Genomic DNA, 22,280 nt, shown 5'->3' on the forward strand with positions numbered 1-22,280 from the left:
CCTCCTGCCTTGGCCTCCCAAAGTGCTGGGATTACAGGCATGAGCCACCATACCCAGCTGACCTTGTCTTAAAAAAAAAAAAAAAAAAAGCCCAGTCCATGATAAGAAGCCAGACTTTATGGAGCACTTACTGGGTGCCAGGTTCTGGGCTGCCTGCTTCATGAGTACATTCCATTTAACCCGCACACTAACCAAGGTGGTATTATTGTCCCCACTTTATAGATGTGAGGCAAAGAGGTTATGATCCCTGGTCACACAGGCTCACCCTGGCAGTGACAGACTAATATTTGAACCCAGGTTATCTGAATGTTTCACAACTAGGCTGACCCCAGTGGTCTTCAAACTGGTTCCTTGGAGCTCTGGGTTCCTCAGAGGTGCCTGCGGAGCTTGTGTGGGGTCAGACCAAGCCTGGAAATCTCTCTCCTTTCCCTTCCCGGCTGGAAGTGACCCTGGTGGCCTCCTGACATCCCTTGTCCACACTGGGTTTGGCAGAGACTCCTTTTGGAGAGAACATTCCTTTCTTCACCAGCCTGGAGCACTCAGATCACATGGTGTTACCCAGTGTTCCCTGACAGCTCTCCCCCGCTTCCCCGCTGCTCGGGGACCCCAGAAGCTAATCCCCATGGCAGCAGGCACTCTGAGGGATTAGTGCTGGGGAAATTAGGCGCCACATCTGCTGGCCCCTGGAGAGCTTGGTAAAGCCTGTGCCTCAGAGCTTGGGAAGCCATTCCTGTTCCCTGGAACACAGGGGACTCCCAGAGGCACTGGTTGGCCAAGCTGGGGTCTGAACTGCCCTGTTCTTGCTGGCACCTTCTGAAGAGGGTAAGTGGTGGCCAAGAGCCTGAGGGCCTAACCAGATTGTTCTGAGCAGGCTTAGCGGGGTGGCGGGCGGTGGGGGGAAGAGGAGCTGGAATTCAATGCAGGGGCACACAGGGTGACCAACGGTCCCGTTTACCTGGGACTGAGGGGCTTCTGGGAATGCAGGACTTTCGGTGCAAAAATCAGGACAGTGCTGGACAAACTGGGATGCTGGGTCACCTGGCAGGGGTTTCTGAGCCTGGTCTCACCTGGGAGCGGGGACACGTGAAGGGGAGGGTTACTTTGGTCCCCTGCATCCTCGGCTACCCTCCTTGTTTTCTAGCTTTTCTCTGTTCCCCTCCTCTTTTTGCCAGCCCCTCAGGACCTCTTTTTGCCTTCACTCTTCTGACTCAGTTTCCTGCTTACAGGATCTCCTGTGGTGTAGACCTGAATCCTCAAAGAGCCAGAATCTTCCATGCCTTGGAGAGAATGAAGACCCAGGTGAGGCACAGCCCCAAGAAGCCGTCACCGTGTGTCAGCTTCTGACACATGTCTGACCATGCCACCGTCCTGCTGGCTTCAAATATTGGGCTAAATCCCCCCCACATGACCTTCATCATCATCATCGTCATCATCATCATCTCTAGAGCTTGCACCTGCAGGCCAGGAACTGTTTCAAATGTTTTAGGAACAGTTTCAAATGTTTTATGTAAACTCACTGAATTCTCAAAACAAACCAGAAACTAACTACTCTTCCTTTTTTACATCCCCAGAGGCCTCTGTCTGGAGTGACCCAAGCTCATTCCCAACTACCTGTTCAATGACTCTCTCCTCCTCCTCCCTCCCCCTAGGCTGAGCTCATCCGTATCTGTGAGCCCTGAAGCCCTTTATTACACCTCTAGCTACCAATTGGTGAACAGCTCTCTATGGGCTTTGCATGCACTATCTTATTTATTCTCAACTAAACCCTATAAGATGTAGGAAGAATTGTTATCTGCATTATGCAGATGAGAAAACTGAGACTCAGAAAGGTGAGGTCATTTGTCCAGAACGAGTGGTAGAGCCAGAGTCAAGTCCTGCTTCCCTGGCCCCAGGCCCTTGTGTCTGATTATGCCACCATCCTGCTGGCTCCGCGGGGGCAGATGTGGCCCAGCACACAGCAAGCCCTCGGGGATTGTTTTCTGAATGAATGACTGGACAAAGAGTAGTCGTCCCAGAGTGGGCTGTGAGCATGAGGAAGGAGGTGAGGGTGACTGGGGCACAGAACACCTGAGAAGGAGCAGGGGTTAGGGGGTGGCGGAGCCATGTTATAGATGGGGTTTGGGAGAGCCTGGTTATTCCTGGGCCCTCCCCTGCTGCCAGCAATTTTCTAGCTGGGAAGGGAAAGGAGAGAGATTTCTAGTGGCTACTGCAAGTCAAACTGTGAGCAGCTGGCAAGCAGCTTAGAGATTAAATACTGACCCACCTTCGGGTCTGTTGGAATAAATCCTGAGATTGGAGACAGACTTGAGATGAGGCTGGGCCCCAGAGGAGGGCTGCAAATTGGGGATGAAGAGATCCCCGCTGCATTTTGAGGAGGAGCGGGTGGTGCATCTTACAGAGCTTGAATCTCAGCTCTGCCATTCACTGCCCATGGGCTCAGCAAGTCAATTAACGTATCTGAATTTTATTCTTCACCTAAAAATAAGCTAAGGATCTGCTGGTCACACCTTAGGTGCCAGTTAGGGGATAGCAGGCTGCCTTCCCACCAAGGGGTCCTCACCGCCCCTGCAGCTCTGTGTTCATGCTAGGGGGAGTATCTTCCATGTGATCCTGCAGCAATATCTGAGAGCCTTCCATTCACTCCTTTGTATCTGGGGTTACTCCTCCAACAGGTGGAGAATCCCAGTGCTTTTGGGATCTTTAAAGGCTTTATTTTGTAAAAATTGAGGTATCATCTACATGAAATAAAATCTGTGCAGTTCTATGAGTTTTTTTTTTTTTGAGACAGGGTCTTGCTCTGTTGCCCAGGCTGGAGGGCAGTGGCATCATCATAGCTCACTACGGCCTCTAAGTCTTGGGCTCAAGCAATCCTCACACCTCAGCCTTCCAAGTAGCTGGGACTACAGGTGCATGCCAGCACACCTGGCAATTTTTTTCTATTTTTTTTTTTTTTTACAGTCGGAGTCTTGCTATGTTGCCCAGTCTGGTCTTGAACTCCTGTCCTCGAGTGATCCTCCTGCCTCGGCCTCCCAGAGTTCTATGAGTTTCAGTAAATGTATAAAATCCCATAACCACCACCACAATAAACATGTAGCACAGTTCCATGACCTCCCCAAAGTCCCTTCTGCTCTTTTGTAGTCTACCCCCTCCCTACCCCCAGGCAACCACTGAGTTGTTTTCTGTTCCTATCATTTTGCCTTTTCCAGAATGTTCTATAAGTTGTATTCTATAGTCTGTAGCCATTTAGTCTGGCTTATTTCACTTAGCATCTTGCCTTTAAGGTTCATCCACATTATTGCACGTATCAGTAGCTCGTTCCTTTACATTGCTGAGTAGTATTCCCTTGTGTAGATGTCTATTTACTAGAGTTTGTCTGTTTACTCACCAATTGAGGAGAATTTGGGTTGTTTCCAGTCTTTGGATATTATGACCAAAGATGATTTCAGTGAGAACCCCAGATTCTACAGCTGAAAGACACTTTTGAAATCACGCAAGATTTCCAGATATAAAAGTAAACTCTTTACAAGTAGCCCAACCCTCTTCAACACCTGGAGAAGTAGAGGCTCAGAGAGGGGAAGAGACTTGTCCAGAGTTACAACTGACTCATGAGGTGGAGCTAAGATTTGAACCCAAGTCTTTCAACTTGCAGGACCATGTAAAGTTCAAAAGAATTTCCTGAGAACCTGCTAGTGCCAGGTAGGGTACCAGGTGTCCAAGGCCTAAGAGCCAGGAGGGAATTCTCTGCTGGTGCTGCAAAGAATCCTTACCTCACAGGGACCTAGACAAAGAAGCCAGTAGTAGCCAGTTACCATGAGTGGCTCTGCCTGGGGGAGAATGAGAAGGCTTCACAGATGCCTATGGGTGTTAAGGGAAGAACACAGTTTGTCTGATGGAAAAGGATAAAAGGAAACCACAGCCCCAGGGAATGGCAGGTGCAAAAGTACAGAGAGGGGCAATGATGCGGGAGGTAGGTGGGGGCATAAAGACACAGGGGCCAGGGGAGGGGCAGGGAATGGGCTGGTGGAGTTTGTCGGAGTCGGATCATAGAAAGTCTCTCTTGCCAGATTGTTTCCTGTAGAACAGAGCCTGGCACACTGTGCTCAACATGTGAGCGATCTTTGTTGTGGAAGAGAGTGCAGGGTTGGACAGGGAGGGATGGAACATAAACTCAGCGAGACTCTCCTGGAACAGAGCCCAGAAGGCAGATGTCTGTATGTACAGACTGTTGATATATTTCAGAGTTGGCATACGAGTCAGTGGGGGACAGGCTGGTGTATTTAATAAATAGTGCCGGACTACTGATTATCAATATGGAAAAATAAAATTGGATCCCTACTTTATTCTATAACCAAAAATTCTTTTGTGTGTGACAGTACAAAAACCTCTATTTCTGACCTCCGTGAAAAGAAAGATTTCTTAAGCACACACATGCACTATACACACAATGCAAACCAAAAAGACAATACTGATAAATTTGGCAACAACCAAAACCAAAACCAAAAGCCCTCCTATTCAAAAATACTGTAATAGCTGGCCAGGCACAGTGATTCACGCCTGTAATCCCAGCACTTTGGGAAGTCAAAGTGGGAGGATCACTTGAGCCCAAGAGTCTGAGACCAGCCTGAGCAACATAGTGAGACCCTGTCTCTACAAAAAATGCAAAAACTGATCACATCACTGCACTCCAGCCTGGGTGACAGAGTAAGACTGTCTCAAAACAATCCCAAAATACTGTAATAGCTAATAGGGCTTACGATGTGTCAGAGAATGTTATTTTCATATATTAACTCATGTAATCCTTACAAATTTATGAGTTAGGCACTATTATCATCCCCATTTTACAGGTGAGGAAACAGAAGCACAGAGAAGTTAACTGATTTTCTTAAGGTCACACAGTGGTAAGTGACTGAGCTAAGATTGCAGATCAGGCAATCTGGCCATGGATTCACCACTACACTATTCTACCTCTCCACAGAAGTTATCAACACAGAGTGAAAATCAAGCCACAAACAAGAGTGTATGAACTCTAATAAGTAAAGAAAAGAGAATAGAAAAAGACCAGGCAAAGGAGAATAGTCCAACTGAAAAAAATCAAATCCAAATACGTACAATAAACACATGAACAGGTATTCAATGTTATTAGCCGCCAAGAAGATGCAGATTAAAAATATTAAGAGCAATGAGAATCAAAGGTGGGACGAGTAAAAATTGGAATGACAGCTTTAGAGAGGAACAGAACAGTATGTGGCTAAGTTGAAGATGGCTGTACCTTGCCACCCAGAAATTTCACTTTTAGCACAGGATTCCCAACTGGACTGTAAAATAGTCACGTTTTTAAGGTAGTCTGGCCTCAGGCTCTAACTACTACACTACTCAGTATGTTTATACAACAGCACACTCTACAGAAGTCAAAATGAATAATCCAGAACTGTAGTTAGCTAATTGAATAAAAAGCAAGTTGCAGGAGGATTATACAGTATGAAATCATTTATATATGTTCAAAAATGTGCAAAACAATACTATATGCTATTTATGGAAACATAAACAAATAGTAAAAGAATAAACATGTGCATAATTATGATAAACACCAAGATCAGCATGGGTGTTACATGTGGGGAGAGTGGGAAGGGACTGAGATCCATGAAAGGTACACAGAGGGCTTCAACTCCATCTAGAATGTTTCATTTTCATCCAGTCATTCATTTAACAAATATTTATTAGGGTCAGCTATGTTCCAGGAACTGTTTTGGGTACTGGGAATACCTCAGTAAACAAAACAAACAACAATCCTTATGGATGGGGAAACTGAACAAAGTAAATAAGTAATGATATAGTATATTTGAAAAATGTAAATATATGAGAAAACTATGATAAAATGTTAAGATTCAACAAAGTTGAGTGTTAAGTGCCCAAGAATTCATTACAAGTCTCTCTCTCTCTATATATATATGGCACCATTATATATATGTATACGTGTGTGTATATATATGTGTGTGTATATATATGTGTGTGTGTGTGTATATATATATATATGGAGAAAGAGAAAGAGAGAGAGAGAGACAGAGACAGAGACAGAGAGAGCAAGGAACAGGGTCTTGCTCTGTCGTCCAGGCTGGCATGTAGTGGTGCAATCATAGCTCACTGTAGCCTCGACCTCCCAGGCTCAAACAATCCTCCCACCTCAGACTCCTGGGTAGCTGGGACCATAGGCATGTATCACCACACCCAGCTAATTTTTATTTTTATATTTATTTATTTTGAGACAGGGTCTCGCTCTGTCACTAGGCTGGAGTGCAATGGTGTGATCTTGGCTCACAGTAACCTCCACTTCCCAGGTTCAAGTGATTCTCCCACCTCAGTTTCTTGAGTAGCTGGTATTACAGGCACACACCACTATGCCTGGCTAATTTTTCTATTTTTTGTAGAGGCAGGGTTTTGCCATGTTGCCCAGGCTGGTCTTGAACTCCTGAGCTCAAGTGATCCACCCATCCTGGCCTCTCAAAGTGCTAGGAGTACAGGTGTGAACCACTTCACCCAGCCAATGTTTAATTTTTTTGTAGAGAAAGGGTCTTACTATGTTGCCCAGGCTGGTCTCACACTCTTGGGCTCAAGTGATCCTCCCATCTTGCCCTCCCAAAGTGCTAGGATAATAGGAGTGAGCCGCTGGGCCCAGTGTATATTTTTCAGTAACCTTGAAATATTTTCTAATTGTAATAGGCCAGGAGGGCTTGATGACTGACTGGAGGTAGGGATTGAAGGACATAGAGGGGCCCAGGCAGACCCTGAAGCATGATTAAGTGGAGGCAGGTGCCACGAACTGATGTTGAAAACACGAGAGAAGGAGGAGGGGGTGAAACAAGCGAGTTTTCTGCTCTGGATGTTGAGTTCCAGGTGCTTGAGGACTTCCAGGTGGAAATGCTCAGCAGGCAGTTGAAATGGGAGTCTGAAGTAGAGGGGAGAGAGCTGGGCAGGAGAGAATCGGAAACCATTAGCATATGGCTGGTGTCCTTGTGCATGAGATCACCTGGGGATTGAGTCTTTCAGGGAATTTGTCCACATTTAAACTGTCAAATGGATTGGCATATAGTTGTTCATAATATTTCTCTGTAGGAGCTGTAGTGATGCCTCCTTTCATTTCTGATTTGGTAATTCACCACCGAGGGATTGTGTGTGTACTGAGGATAGAAGAGGCAAGGGGGACAAATACCACGTTTGTAGGACAGAAGTGGAAGAGGTGCCTTTGAGAAAGAGAGGTAGGCAAGGAGGAGTTAATGAAATATTTGGTTAACACCCATCTCCTCCTAAAACTGTAAATCTCCAAAAGGCAGGGAAGACTTCCTTTCTGTTCATCAGTATATCCTCAATATCTGGCTCAGTGCCTAGCACATAGGAGGCATTCAATAATAGCTAACACATATGTAGTGTTACCATGTGCCAGCTACTCTTCTAATTTATTAACTCATTCAATCCTTGCAACTGAATACAAGTAGGTACTATTATTTTCAAGGAATTGTATTGAGATATAATTCATATGACATAAAATTCATCATTGTTAAGTGTACAATTCAGTGGTTATAGCATATTTACAAGATTGTGCCGTCAGCACCATAATCAATTTTAGAACATTTTCATCACCCCCCAAAAAACTAAAAGGCATTAGCAGTGACTCTTCATTCCTTGCTACCCCCCATCCCCTGGAACCAGTAATTACTTTCTGTCTCTATGGGTTGTCTATCTAGACATTTTATATAAGTGGAAGAATGAAATATGTGCCATACTTGTAAGTTTCCTGAGGCCTCCCTAGCCATGTTGAACTGTGAGTCAATTAAACCTCTTTCCTTTATAAATTACTCAGTCTTGGGTATGCCTTTATTAGCAGCCTGAGAACAAACTAACACAGGAGAGTTGAGGAAATCTTCCTGGAGGAGGTGGCATTTCAGCTGGTCTTACAACATTTCACTAAGTCCATAGAGGAACGAGGTACAGCAAGCAGAGGGGTGGGTGCTTTTGCAGGGCAGAACTATTGAAAGAGTCACACTGGGAAGGGCATTGGTTTCACAACTGTGAAGTTTATCCAAAGTTGTGGGCTCTTGTGACATCTGGCTAAACTGAGGCCTAGGAGGGGCCAGGGTTAGGGTCCCTCTTTTCCCTCTGTCCCTCTGACCCCCAAGGGGGGGTACCCTATGTCCTTGCTCTCCCAGGTTGGCTGGCGGCCCAACTTACTGAAAGTGAAGAAGAAGTGGCTCCTCCCGTCCATCTGTAGCTTCTTCTGCCTGCTCTCAGTGGTCATGACTGGCTGTTTCCTGTGGCAGTATCACCTCCCCAAGCTGAAGACCGGTGAGTGCAGAGACAGCCTAGAGTTCCTCCCCATAGCCCCTCTGGGTCCTCCTGGGCTTCGGCTGCCACCCTGATTCTAGGGTGTAGGGAAGGACCATAAGATTTAGACTCAGAAGCTCTGGCCTCCATTCTGAGTCCGGCTGTTACTAGCTGTGCATCTTTGGGACAGTCTTGTGGCCTCTCTGTGCCTTGATGCCCTCGTGTATAAAATGAAGATCCTGATGCCACTGGGGTTCTTCAAGACACCCAGTTTGGGAGTAAAATTCAAGGACACCAAAGAAAGAGCAAATGGTGTTTCCCTTCCTCTGCCTTTGATCACCATGATGGAATCTCCGGGCTCTAGCCCCCTTTCAAGACTTTCCTGCAGCTGTGTGTAAGACCTCAATAGGAACAACTCACAGGTGTTCAGGGGCAGCAGCTGCCAAGCCTTGGAGCCTCTCCTTCCTGGGTGGGTCAAGGCTCAATAAAGGAGCCACCACTGCTAGTGATGCCTACCAGGCCCTCTGTTTTCCAATTAAAGTGGGAGGAGCACCACTGTCGACACCAGCCCCTACCTGGGTCCCAGGCTGAACAAAGCCTAGGCTGTAGCTGGGACCACCCTATTCTGTGAAACCCATGTCATGGGGTTGTTGAGAAATCCTCCCTAAGGTTTGTAATTTTCCTGTTTGGGACTGTGTCAGTTATCTATTGCTAAGTAACAAATCACCCCAAAGCCTACTGGCTTCAGACAAAGCAAGTGATTATTTCCCATAATTCTGTGGGCTGGCTGGTAGCTCTGCTGCTGGTCTAGCCTGGGCTCTTTCCGGTGCAGCGGGCAAGTCAGCTTAGGGGGCGGGGTGGTGGGTGGAGGAGGGACCGACCTCTCCCTCAGCGCGGACTCTCGCTCTCAAGGCCGCTATCCCAGATCCGTCCATAAGGTGGCAGTGTTCGCAGGGAGTAAGCCCCGCAAGGTCTAGCCTAGGCAGGTGGCAATTTGTTCTGCCTCATTCTTTTGGCCAGCCACAAAGCCAGCCAGCTTCGAAGGTGGAAGGAGCTGACAGAATTTATCGTCATATGGCTGAGCACTGCCTGTAATCTCAGCACTTTGAGAGGCGGAGGCGGGTGGATCATCTGAGGTCAGGAGTTCAAGACCAGCCTGACCAATATCATGAAACCCTGGCTTTACTAAAAATACAAAAATGAACCGGGCGTGGTGGTGCACGCCTGTAGTCCCAGCTACTTGGGAGGCTGAGGCAGGAGAATCGCTTGAACCTGGGAGGCAAAAGTTGCAGTGAGCTGAGATTGCACCACTGCACTCCAGCACGGGCAACAGGGTGAGACTCTTGTCTCAAAAAAAAAAAAAAAAAAATAGAATTTATGGTCATATGAAACCTACCGCAGGGACCTTGTCTCAGTTTTGGGTGGAGTCTCAGGGTGCAGTGGAAGACAAGGAGGATGTATTAATAGTCCTGGAGGGTGCTCATCCTCCTTCACGCCCCATCCAGACTTAGAGGAAAAGGCTTGGGTGCTGCTGTGATGATATCACAGCCTGAATCCTGCCCTGCCAGCACCTCACCTTCTCCCCTGAGGTGCCGAGGAAGTCACACACCCGGACAAAGGCAGAACTGACTCAGGCCCCCAAAGCCCCGATGCTTAGCTCTGGTGAGAGAATAAGTTGTCGCTGTGGTTTAGGCCTGGATCCTAAGCGGGCTCGAAGTCCATCCAAACACATAATCAGGATGAAGGCAAGTCAGACAGACAGACAGACATGGCTGAGCCTGCCCCACTCAGCCAGAATGGTCTAAGTCCACTGACCACAGGGAGATGGGAAATTTGTTAAGCAAGAGAGAGGGGAGTACAGTGACCACCAACCAGTAGTGGTTGTGGCCTGCAGGGCTGTGCCTCCTCCCCAAGGACACATGCTGCTCCATAGGCCCCTCAGGGGCTATGGCTGGTCTCTGCACCCTGATATCCCCTGGCTTGGCTCGGCTGGGGAGGGCTGTCCTCGAGGCACTGCTCTGGCCCTTGCTGCCACTTGCCCCCTAGATTCCTATCCTGATCTCTGTCCCCTCCTCACCATGTGATGTTCCCTCCAGGTTCCCTGGGACCAGTGGAGACCTCTGCCCCTGTGAGGATGTGTCCCCGGCACCCTGAGCCTGTGCCCCTGGCCCACCCACTCCCCGTGTTGAAGGAGGCCCTGGAAAAGGTCAGTGATGACCCAGGAGGGAACTGGGCATGTGGGCTGGGCCTGGGTGATGAAGGGGAGGGCAGTCCTTCTGAGCTGGCAGTGGCATTCATTCATTCATTCATTCATTCATTCATCCATCCATCCATCCAACATGTATTTCTTGAGCATCTACTCTGTGCTAGGCACTATAGATATGGCAGGAAGAAGACACTGACCTGCTCTCAAGAAATTACTAATCTGGAAGTGAGAGAAACAGTGAAGCTACCAAACGTTTATAACCCTGGGGCAAGAATGAGGGTAAGAAAAGTTTAGAGGACTTTGGAGGCACAAAGGAACAGGTCTTAGAGTTAGGGAGGGCTTTTGGAGGAAGTGGTGTCTAGGCTGAGATGTGAACAAGTAGCAGATGCCCAGATGACATGTGCATGGTGAAGGAGCCTGGGGATGGAGAGGTGTGCTCCAGACAGATGGAACAGCACGTGCAAGGGCCTGGAGGCTGCAGAAAGTACATGACACATACAGAGAACTGAGAGGCCATAGGTGGGAGGTAGGGAAGCTGAGACGGGAGAGGATGACAGAGCCCGTATTGCAGAGGCCACCGTGATACTATTAAACACTCCATGCCCCGCCAGCACAACATTTACCATTGCAGGATGGCCAAACCCTAGAGGGAGGTGTCAGTCAGCTCTGGTCTGTGCCAGTCAGACCCCAGCCACTTGGGTCACCCACCTTGGGAGACATGGAGACAAGTGAAACATGATCAGAAGTATATGAGCCGCAGCATGGTGGGGGAGACTCGAAACTGTCATCCGAGGAACAGTTAAAGGGAAAGGGCTGTTGAGTCCCGAGAAGAGAAAGCGTGGGCCAATGCAGAGACTAAATCACTGCTTGCCAATACCTGAAAGGTTTTTGTGAAGGAGAGAGAACAGAAGGGTGCTATGTGGCTTTCAGGAGTTGTAGCACATTTTCAAAAAAGCAACAATAATAACCATGCTGCCTTCTGTTGAGCACCTGGTATGTGTGATTGCCACGTAACCACTTATATGCATTCCTCATGAATCCCTATCTATAGAGGAGGAGACAGAGGCTCAGAAAGGCAAAGTTAGAGCCGGGCGCGGTGGCTCACACCTGTAACCCCAGCACTTTGGGAGGCCGAGATGGGTGGATCATGAGGTCGGGAGTTCAAGACCAGCCTGACCAACATGGTGAAAGCCTGTCTCTACTAAAAATATAAAAAAATCAGCTGGGCATGGTGGTCCATGCCTGTAATCCCAGTTACTCAGGAGGCTGAGGCAGGAGAACTCTTGAACCCAGGAGGTGGAGATTGCAGTGAGCTGAGATTGTGCCACTTTACTCCAGCCAGGGTGACAGAGGGAGACTCTGTCTCAAAACAAAAAACAAAAAACAAAACAAAACAAAAAAAAAAAAAAAAAAAAAAAGAAGGGCAAAGTTAGTGCAGGGATGGAAAGTGGAGGTGGACTGAGCTCTGCCAAGGATATGTAAAATCACTTGGCAAGGTGGTCTGGAGGTTAATTAAGACGTAGGGACCAGCTGCAGTGGCTCACGCCTGTAATCCCAGCACTTTGGGAGGCGTAGGTGGATGGATCACCTGAGGTTAGGAGTTCGAGACCAGCATGACCAACATGGTGAAACCCCCGTCTCTACTAAAAATACAAAAATTAGCCGCACGTGGTGGTGCATGCCTGTAATCCTAGCTACTCAGGAGGCTGAGGCAGGAGAATAGCTTGAACCTGGGAGGCGGAGGCTGCAGTGAGTGGAGATGATGCCACTGCCCTCCAGCCTGGGCAACGGAGCGAGACTCTGGTCTCAAAAAACCAAAAACCAAAAACCAAAACAACAAAAAAGAAGTGGGGCTGGACTTAGCACAGGGTTCCAATCTTGATTCCATCAGCCAGTAGCCACTTGGGCAAATCACCTCCTAACTCACAGGCTCTCATTTCTTATCTGTAAAATGGGTAGAAATTAGCATTGACTAATGAGGATGAAAGGAGACAATGTATGAAAATCACTTTTGCCATGCCTGGCACATTCTAAATGTCCAATAAATGTCAGCTGTTATCATCATCATTGCACTTCAACATTGAAAGTTATGAGGTATTTTCAATCAATGTTCAGGCTAGGTGAGGCGGCTCACACCTGTAATCACAGCACATTGGGAAGCCGAGGTGGGAGGACTGCTTGAGGTCAGAAGTTGGAGACCAGCCTGGTCTACATAGTGAGATGCCATCTCTACAAAAAAATTAAAAAATGAACTGGGTGTGGTAGCATGTGCCTGTACTCCTAGCTACTCCACAGATTGAGGTGGGAGGATCACTTGAGCCCGGGAGGTCGAGGCTGCAGTGAGCTGTGCTTGAGCCATTGCACTCCAGCCTGGGTGACAGGGTGAGACTTCATCTAAAAATAAAATAAAATAAATAAATAAATAACCAAACAGATGTGCAAAGAGGGCCTAGGGGCCCTGTGTTAATAGTGAATTCCCCAACACTAGGGGTTCAGGCTAGACCTATTGGAGGTTTTCTAGGGCATCAGATATGGCTTTGACTAAAGCAGTAGTTCTTTTTTTTTGAGACGGAGTTTCGCTCTTGTTGCCCAGGCTGGAGTGCAGTGGCGAGATCTTGGCTCACTGCAACCTCCGCCTCCTGGGTTCAAGTGATTCTCCTGCCTCAGACTCCCAAGTAGCTAGGATTACAGGTGCCTGCCACCATGCCCAGCTAATTTTTTATATTTTTAGTAGAGACAGGGTTTCATCATGTTGGCCTGGCTAGTCTCGAACTCCTGACCTCAGGTGATCTGTGCGCCTTGGCTTCCCAAAGTGCTGGGATTACAGGCATGGGCCACCATGCCTGGCCTTAAAGCAGTCGTTTTAATCCCCTCTCCTTTTGAATTTTGTTAAGAAACTGTTTCTTTGAGAAAACATCTTATGAAGAAGCCCAACCGTGGGGACCCCAGCCCATGGGGCATGGTTTGGAGGCTCCCTGGGGTGCTGCATGCAGGGTGTGACTGTGGAAGAGGGTGGCTGTGCAGGATGATTACTGAGGGTGAGGGCAGGGGTCCTGTCACTGCACCCGTTCTTCTCCCTCAAGGTGGACCACATCCTGCGCCAGGCAATGTCTGCCCCAGGCGTGGCTGCCATGTCTGCAGTTGTCATCCACAATGATACTGTGCTCTGGACAGGGAACTTTGGGAAGAAGAATGGCTCAGACCCGGCTTCTGGGGCCCCCAATGAGTACACCATGTACAGGTCAGCTGGGCGATCTCTAGGGTCCTGTGGAGGGGTAAGGGATGGGAGGGCAAGGGGGACCTAGGAGATAAGGATACTGAAGAGAATCATGGCTGGGGTCTAATGTGCCAGGGCCTATTATGAAGTCTTGACAATTTTATAGAAGAGGAGACTGAAGTCCAGAGAGGACCAGTGAGTGCCCAATGTTACATCACAGGGGTAAAGGGTCAGGAAGGAATCCCTTCCGGAAAGAACCTTAGCCCTAAACCTCCCAAATTAGAAAAGGCTACCTTGTGCCCAGCCCCCCAACCCTGACCATGTGCCACAAAGGAACCATAACCAGTTTCTGAGTCCTTGCTGCAGGTCCCTTCAAGTGTCAGCAGTGGCCCAGACAGAAACAGCTGGAGACATTCAGTAGCATACACGGAGTCTCCCCTCCTGCGTGCTGCCTGCAGGATCCTCAAAGCTCATGATGCAGAGTGAACACATTTGTTCCTGGGGACACTGTGGGTTTTACAGGAGTCCAGAGGGAATTGCACTTAAACTGCACCTGCTCTGTGCCAGGCATGGGGCCAATAGCTCTATGTGCTATCATGTATTGAGCACTTACCACCTCCCAGGTATGTAGACAGGCACTCTGCACGCACAACCTCGTTCCATCCTTTTATTAATACAACCGGGGAAGCAGGCAATGAAACTGAATCGTAGATGGGTCTAGAAACTTGCCCAAGGCCACATGACCAGTGAGAGGCAGAGGCACCATCCAAACCCAGGTCTGTCCTTGAATGAGAAATGGCTGGAAAACAGCCTGGCACAGGGTATCCATCCCACCTCAGCCCCTCGGCTTCTGATTATGTTCTCAAGCATCCCAAAGGCAGCTCCACAGAGGCTGGTTAATTTCTGTCGGAAATGTTGACTTAAGCAGGGATGCAGTGCTTTTCTAGAATACTAAAAAGTTGCAGACTGGGGGCAGGAGGTGGGTTGTGGGACCAACAGGATGCCCTTTGACCCCTTGTGTTCCCCACATTATCTAGGATCTCCAGCATCTCCAAGATCTTTCCCGTTCTCATGCTGTACCGTCTGTGGGAGGAGGGCATTGTGGCCTCCCTAGATGACCCTCTGGAGCGGTATGCCAGCACCTTCACCATTAACAACCCGCTGGGCCTGGCATCAGCCCCCGAACAGCAGGGCCTGATGGACAGGCTGGAGCAGGTGGGCCCCGCTCCAAGGCCTTCGCCTGTCACCCTTCGAAGGATGGCCAGCCAGCTCTCAGGTGAGTCTCAGAGCTGACTCAGGCTAACCCAAACCATTTCAGGTGGGGAAGCTGAGGAGCAGGTTCTCATCCAGCCAGGCTGGGCTCACTCTTGGCTCTGCTTTCTGAACTGGCCCTACATCCCACTCACGGGACGTGGGTGGTGGGCCAAGGAAAGAAACATCTCTAAAGGTAAAAACTGAACTGAAGCCTGGACATTTAGATCAAGTAGAAATATCAAGATGAGTTGGCAGGTCTTACCCATCAATGCAGGTCAAAATCAAGTTGAGAAGGCAAGAGCAAGTCAACGAGTCAATATGAGGACAGGCTCAGAGGCTCATGCCTGTCATCCCAGTGCTTTGGGAAGCTGAGGTGGGAGGAGCCTAGGAGTTCTAAACCAGTTTGGGCAACATAGTAAGACCATATCTCTAAAAATTTTAAAAAACAGCCCAGGCATGGTGGGTACACACCTGTAGTCTTAGCTATTTGGGAGGCTGAGGTGGGAGGATCACTTGAGCCCAGGAGTTGAAGGCTGCACTGAGCTATGACTGATGACATAGTAAGATCCGTTCTCTAAAAACAAAAGGCTATATTTGTAAACAATTCTACAAGGAAGACCTAATTTCCCTTAATATATAAAAGTCACCTACAAATTATTACAAAGACCAACAGCCCAACAGAAAAATGGGTAAAGGAGAGGAACAGAATTGACAGCGCACAGAAAATACTCTTAAGAATATTAAGGGCTAGGAGTAGGGGGAAGGGGGGAGGGATAGCATTAGGAGATATACCTAATGTAAATGACAAGTTAATGGGTGCAGCACACCAACATGGCACATGTATACATATGTAACAAACCTGCACGTTGTGCACATGTACCCTAGAACTTGAAGTATAAAAAAAAAAAAAAAGAATATTAAGGGCTGGGCGTGGTGGCTCACACCTTTAATCCCAGCACTTTGGGAGGCCGAGGCAGGCAGACCACCTGAGCTCAGGAGTTTGAGACCAGCCTGGCCAACATGGTGAAACCCTGTTTCTACTAAAAATACAAAAAATTAGCTAGGCATGATGGCTTGCGCCTATAATCCCAGCTACTCTAGAGGCTGAGGCAGAAGAATCGCTTGAACCTGGAAGGTGGAGGTTGCAGTTAGCTGAGATGGCGCCATTGTACTCCAGCCTGGGTGACTAGAGAGAAACACTGTCTCAAAAAAAAAAAAAAAGAAGGAATATTAAGATATATTAAAAGATGCTCAACTTCATTCACAACAACATAAATATAAATTAAAACTATAATGAGATATGTTTTCCCTCATTAGATTGGCAAAGATGAACATGATGGACGCCCTGAGTTAGTGAGGTCTTGGTAAAACAGGCCTTCTTACCCATCAATGCTGGGAATTTAAATTGGTGCAGCCGTATGGAGGGCAATTGGTAATATCACAATTTAAAACGTATGTTCCCCTTGACTCAGCAATTTCATTTCTAGGAAATTCTCTTATAGATGTACTCACCCATGTCTTGCATGGAGGATGTATAATACACAGTTGATCACTACAGCACTGTTTGTAATAGCAGAAGACTGAAACAACCTAAATGTCCATCAATATGGGAGTGGCTAAATGAACTATGACACAGCTGTACAATCAAACACTGTATAGCCCTAAAAAAAGGATAATCATGTTCTGCATGTACTGAGATGGAATAAGAGAGAATACTAAGTAGGAAAAAAGCGTATAACAGCATATTGTATATGCTACCATATAAATAATTAAAATTATATATAATGGATATGAATATATGTGTAATGTACATATTATATAACACACATATATGTATTAGCTTATATATAATATATATTATATATAATATTTAGTGTATATATTAGCTTATATATGCATCAAATATCTTTGGAAGGGAGCTAAAGAGATTGAAACATTAGGTTGCCTCCAGGGAGGGGAAATGGGTAGCTAGGGGGAAGGGTAAGAGGAAAATGTTTCATTGTATGCTCTTTGATTTCCTTTGAATCTTGAATCATGTAAATTAATTACTTATTAAAATAAATTATTTTATAATCATAAAGCTGTGATAACAAGTCAAGATGAAGTCAACAAGGTTGGGGGCGGGAGCAGGCTGGCACTGGAAGATGAAGCCAGGGCACAGGAATTGGGCAGGGCAGGATCAGGAACAAAGCAAGGTGGATGTGGAGGGATTGCTCTGAAAGCTTCTGAAGAACCCTCTGTTGGCCGTTAGAGGGAGGGGTGCTGTGTTTCGCTGTGATTGACACAGCCAAGCAGGAGAAGGCAGGTACCGTCTGCCCTGCCCCAAATGCCTTTGATTGGTCATATCTGCAGTCATAAACCCATCAACCCGAAAAAGTAGGAATCCCTCAAGTGCCCACGGCGTCCTCTTTTTACAAAGTGTGTTCAGGCCTGAGTCTTAGTCAATGGATGTGGTAGGTGTCACTCCCACACTCAGAACTAGGGCTCCTTCCTCCTCCTCCTCTTTCTCCTTCTCCTTCTTCTTCTTTTGGCAGGGTCTCACTCTGTGTCCCATGCTGGAGTGCAGCGGCATGAATATGGCCCACTGCAACCTGGCCTCCTGGGCTCAAGCAGTCCTCCTCCCAAGAAGCTAGGACTATAGACACGTGCTACCAAGTCCAGCTAATTATTTACTTTTTGTAGAGATGGGGTCTTGCTGTGGTGCCCAGGCTTATCTCAATCTCCAGGCCTCAGGTGATCCTCCCGCTTCAGCCTCCGAAGTGTTGGGATTACGGGCGTGAGCCACCCCACCTGGACCAACTCTTTTTTTTGTTTGTTTTTTTGAGATGGAGTCTTGCTCTGTCGCCTAGGCTGGAGTGCATTGGCATGATCTTGGCTCACTGCAACCTCCACCTCCCTGGTTCAAGCAGTTCCCCTGCCTCAGCCTCCTGAGTAGCTGGGATTACAGGTGCCTGCCACCACATCCAGTTACTTTTTTTTGTATTTTTAGTAGGGACGGTGTTTCACCATGTTGGCCAGACTGATCTGCAACTCCTGACCTCAGGCAATCTGCCTACCTTTGCCTCCCAAAGTGCTGGGATTGCAGACATGAGCCACTGCGCCTGGCCCCGAACTTTCTATAGTTGATGATAGCAATTATTTTTTGAGCAGTTAGTATGTGCCAGGCACCATATTAAACATTTTATCTAATCTAATCTAATCAGCCCTTGGATACAAGGATTATTTCCCTTATATTACAGATGAAGGACTGGGGCTCAGAGAGGCCCAGTGACCTGCCCAGTGACACACAGGCAGGAGGAGAAGGCAGGACTGGAGTCCACGCTAGGCTGATTTTCTTTTTTTAAAAAACGATTTGTTGTTGTTATCTCTCAACTCACGGAAGGTGGGGAGGGAGTGCACCCAGGGGCCCACCATCCCACCCTCAGCCAGGCCCGGTAAGTCTGACCACTGCTCCTCCATAGGGCTGCCCAGAAGGCTGCGCTCCACTTCGCTGCTATGGAAGGGCAGCACCCAGGAGGCCCTGAACCTGCTCAAGGATGATGTGCTGGTGGTGGACCCAGGAACCAGGTAAGGAGGATAATTTGATGCCCAGCCTCACGTTAGGAGCCTCCTGGGGAGACACAGCTGCCTGAGAAAGAGCCCACATCACCTCATCCTAGGTGGTCAGAGCCAGGACAGACCTGCTTCCCAGCTGGAAAGGCCAAGGCCTAGAGAGGGGAGGCCAGCAAGGCAGGGGAGAGCTGGGCCCAGAATCCTGTTCTGTTCGAATGGAATGTTTTTTCCATTCACCTTATTGAGCACCTACTTTGCCCAGAAGGTGCTAAACACCCAGTTTGCTCCTCGTGGAGTTTGCACTCTTGTGAGGGAGACACTGAGCAAATAAGCAAGGTGAATACAGATTTTGCCAGGTTGGAAATAAATGGGTTACTGACCAGACAAGGAGTGGGTAGCTGGGTGGCCACTGAACAGAGAAGCCCCACTTTGGGACCGTGGGGCTGTGGGGCTGGAAAGAGGACAGCTGGTACTCCCCAGCTTCAGAGGCCCCCTTCTGAGCCTCCGGTCAGTGACCCTTTTCCAAATTTGTCCCTCTGCTTCTCCAAATGCTGAACCTCAGGACCCACTTCCCTTAAGGAAGAAATGATCCAGGTGATGCAGAGAGAGGAGATGCTTGGACATCTTTAGGCTGGAGTCCTCCTCTCAGCTCTGCAAATAACTTACTGCAGTGTGACCTTGGGTGATGCACTTTATCTCTGTGAAACTCATCTAACTAATCTTCCTCATCTGCAAAAATAAGGAAGTTGGCCTAGAGTTCAGGAATGCCTCGTAGAATTTGTGAATTTTCACCCATCCTTGCACCTTTCTGAGGCACTATTTTAGAGATTCTGAAACTGTATTTGCTCTGGGAAAGAAAAGAGGCCTGTTGCTGGTTACTGGTGTCTGCCGCAGCCTGGAAGAAGGGAGGGGCGAGACCTTGCCTCATACATGGTCACTATCAGTTTTGTTTCCCCAGAGCAGTGTAAGCCTTTAATTTTCCATTAGATAAGGTAAATCATACTAAAGTGTGAAGGACCAATAAGATTTGTGTGACAACTTTCCCAGGTGCACCGCTGAGCCCAGCCCTCTTCCAACCTGCTATATGACCCCGGGCAATTTCCTGCCCCTCTCTGGGCCTTGGTCTTCCCAGAGGTAGAAGAGAGAGAGTCAATGCTCCAAAGTCTCTTCCAGGTCTGACCACCTGGGATGTAGGGGAGCAGGTTCCTTCCCAGCCCCCAACCCAGTCCCATGAAACTGGTGGCATTTCAGACAGTGTGGGCAGGTGAGGAGGGGCCCCATCCCAGTTGACACTGCTTTCCTTCCAGGTGCCATTACAGCACGCTGGCCTTCTCGCTCCTGGCCCACGTCCTGGCAGCTCACACCGCCCAGGGCGACTACCAGCGCTGGGTCTCGGAGAACGTGCTGGAGCCGCTGGGGATGGCAGACACGGGCTTCGACCTCACGCCCGCCGTGCGCGCGCGCCTGGCCGCGGGCTTCTACGGCAGCGGGCGGCCGGCTCCACTCTATGACCTGGGCTGGTACCGGCCGTCGGGCCAGATGTACTCCACCGCCGCCGACCTGGCCAAGCTGGCCGTGGCGCTCCTGGGCGGCGGGCCCCGGCGGCTCCTGCGGCCCGACGCGGCCAAGACGCTGCTGGCGCCGCTGCTGGCCTGCCCGGGCACCTACTTCGCCAACGAGACGGGCACGCCGTGGGAGTTCCACGCGCAGCGGGGCTACCGTGTGGTGCGCAAGGACGGTGACCTGGATGGCTACGCCGCCACCTTCTCGCTGGTGCCGCCGCTGCGCCTGGGCCTGGTGCTGCTGCTGGCAGGGCCGCGGCCGCCCGGGCCCGACCTGGTGGCGCGGGCCTACGATGAGCTCCTGCCCGCCCTGGAGCGCGCCCTCCGGGAGGCCGAGCCCGGCCCGGCCCCGCCGCCCAGCGCGCACCCCTTCGCCGGCTACTTCACCTTCGCTAACCTGACCTTCTACGAGGTGCGCGTCGGGCCGGCGGGCGAGCTGCGCCTGCGCCAGTTCGGGCCGCGCGTGGAGGCGCTGGTGCCCCCAGCGTTCCGCACCCTGGCGCTGCGCCACCTGCACGGCCGCGTCTTCCAGCTGCACGTGGCCCGCGAGTTCCCCTGCGCACTGCCACTCGGCGACGCATGGCTCTCGCTGGAGGCCCAGCACGGGCAGCTGGTCAACTTCTACCCCTTGGATCACCACGGGCTGTCACCCGGCTTCGACGTGCCCGGCCTCAACACGTACAGAGTGCTGCGGCTGCAGCGCAAGCCTGTGTTCAAGAACCAGTGACCCCGGGCTCGGCCTGGAACCCCCTACCCCTGGCCTCTCAGCTTTCTAGAGTGAGGTTTGGAAGGGGAGGCTGTGGGGATGCCTGTTGGAGAACCCGGGTAGTTGGCAAAGTGGAGTAGGGTGGTACTACTCAAAGTTTGGTCCGTGGACCACAGCCGGAAATTCAAATTTCTCCACATCTATGGGGGAGGAAGGATTAAGTACAGGCATTAAGAGTAAGCATTTAGAAACTTTAACAGGCAACCAAAAATTTCAGCATTGAAACAGTACTTTTGTGCCTGTTGAATCTAAAACAAAATATGGGCTTGTATTTTGTCTTTTAAAAATCAACCTAAGCAACCGGAGGCGGTGGCTCACACCTGTAATCCCAGCACTTTGTGAGGCCTTGGCGGGCGGATCACTTGAGGTCAGGAGTTCGAGACCAGCCCGGCCAACATGGTGAAACTCCATCTCTACTAAAAATACAAAAATTAGCCGGGCATGGTGGAGGGCACCTGTAATCCCAGATATGGGGGAGGCTGAGACAGGAGAAACGCTTGAACCCGGGAGATGGAGGTTGCAGTGAGCTGAGATTGTGCCATTGCACTCCAGCCTGGGCAACAGAGCAAGACTCCATTAAAAAAAAAAAAAAAATCAACCTAAGCCTGAGCAACATGGTGAGACTCCATCTCTACAGAAATAAAATACAAATTAGCTGGGCATTGTGTCCTGTAGTCCCAGCTACTCAGGAGGCTCAGCCAGGAGGATCACTTGAGTATGGGATTTGGAAGCTGTAGTGACCCGTGTTCGTGCCACTGCACTCCAGCATCAGTGACAGAGCAATACCCTGTCAAAACAACAACAACAACAAACAAACAAACAAAACCTTATTGAATTATAACTTACATAAAATGAAATACACATGACTGGAGTACAGTTGGGTGATTTTGACAAATATTTATACCCACCACCACAATCAATATATAGAAAATTTCATCACCCCCAAGTAGTTTTCCCCTTACTCCTTCGCAGTCAGTTCTCTCTTTCTCACCTAGCCGCAGGCAACTGCTGATCTGCTTCCTGTCACTGTAGATTAGCTTTGCCTCTTCTAGAATTTCATACAAATGGAACCATACGGTGGAGTCTTGCATCTGTCTTCTTTTGCTCAGCACGCTGGTTTTGAGGTTCATTCATGTTTCTGTGTGTATCAATAGTTCATTGATTTTTTGTTTTTTGTTTTTTGTTTTTTTTTTTTGAGAGGGAGTCTCACTCTGTCGCCCAGGCTGGAGTGCAGTGGCTCGATCTCGGCTCATTGCAACCTCCGCCTCCCTGGTTCAAGCAATTCCCCTGCTTCAGCCTCCTGGGTAGCTGGGACTACAGGTGCATGCCACCACGCCCAGCTAATTTTTGTATTTTAAGTAGAGACGAGGTTTCACCATGTTGGCCAGGCTGGTCTCGATCTTGACC

At 49.0% G+C, this 22,280-nt stretch overlaps 1 protein-coding gene across 1 annotated transcript; it reads left to right on the forward strand.

Moving 5' to 3' along the window:
* The first annotated feature begins 726 nt into the window (after nucleotides 1-726).
* Nucleotides 727-21,938, forward strand: LACTBL1 (lactamase beta like 1). Its single transcript, XM_065528068.1, has 8 exons — nucleotides 727-822; nucleotides 1,173-1,299; nucleotides 8,202-8,337; nucleotides 10,413-10,522; nucleotides 13,606-13,763; nucleotides 14,777-15,015; nucleotides 18,455-18,560; nucleotides 19,853-21,938. The coding sequence occupies exons 2-8, from the start codon at nucleotides 1,288-1,290 to the stop codon at nucleotides 20,832-20,834; spliced, it is 1,743 nt and encodes a 580-aa protein (XP_065384140.1). The 5' UTR covers nucleotides 727-822; nucleotides 1,173-1,287; the 3' UTR covers nucleotides 20,835-21,938.
* Nucleotides 21,939-22,280: the final 342 nt, after the last annotated feature.

Source organism: Macaca fascicularis, chromosome 1 (assembly GCF_037993035.2).
Source record: "Macaca fascicularis isolate 582-1 chromosome 1, T2T-MFA8v1.1".
NCBI lineage: Eukaryota > Metazoa > Chordata > Mammalia > Primates > Cercopithecidae > Macaca > Macaca fascicularis.

Bases quoted from the DNA above. Each gene is read 5' to 3' on its own strand.
- LACTBL1 (XM_065528068.1), top strand. The intron at 15,016-18,454 runs GTGAGTCTCAGA...GCTCCTCCATAG, and splicing joins GATGGCCAGCCAGCTCTCAG to GGCTGCCCAGAAGGCTGCGC. The intron at 18,561-19,852 runs GTAAGGAGGATA...CTTTCCTTCCAG, and splicing joins GTGGTGGACCCAGGAACCAG to GTGCCATTACAGCACGCTGG.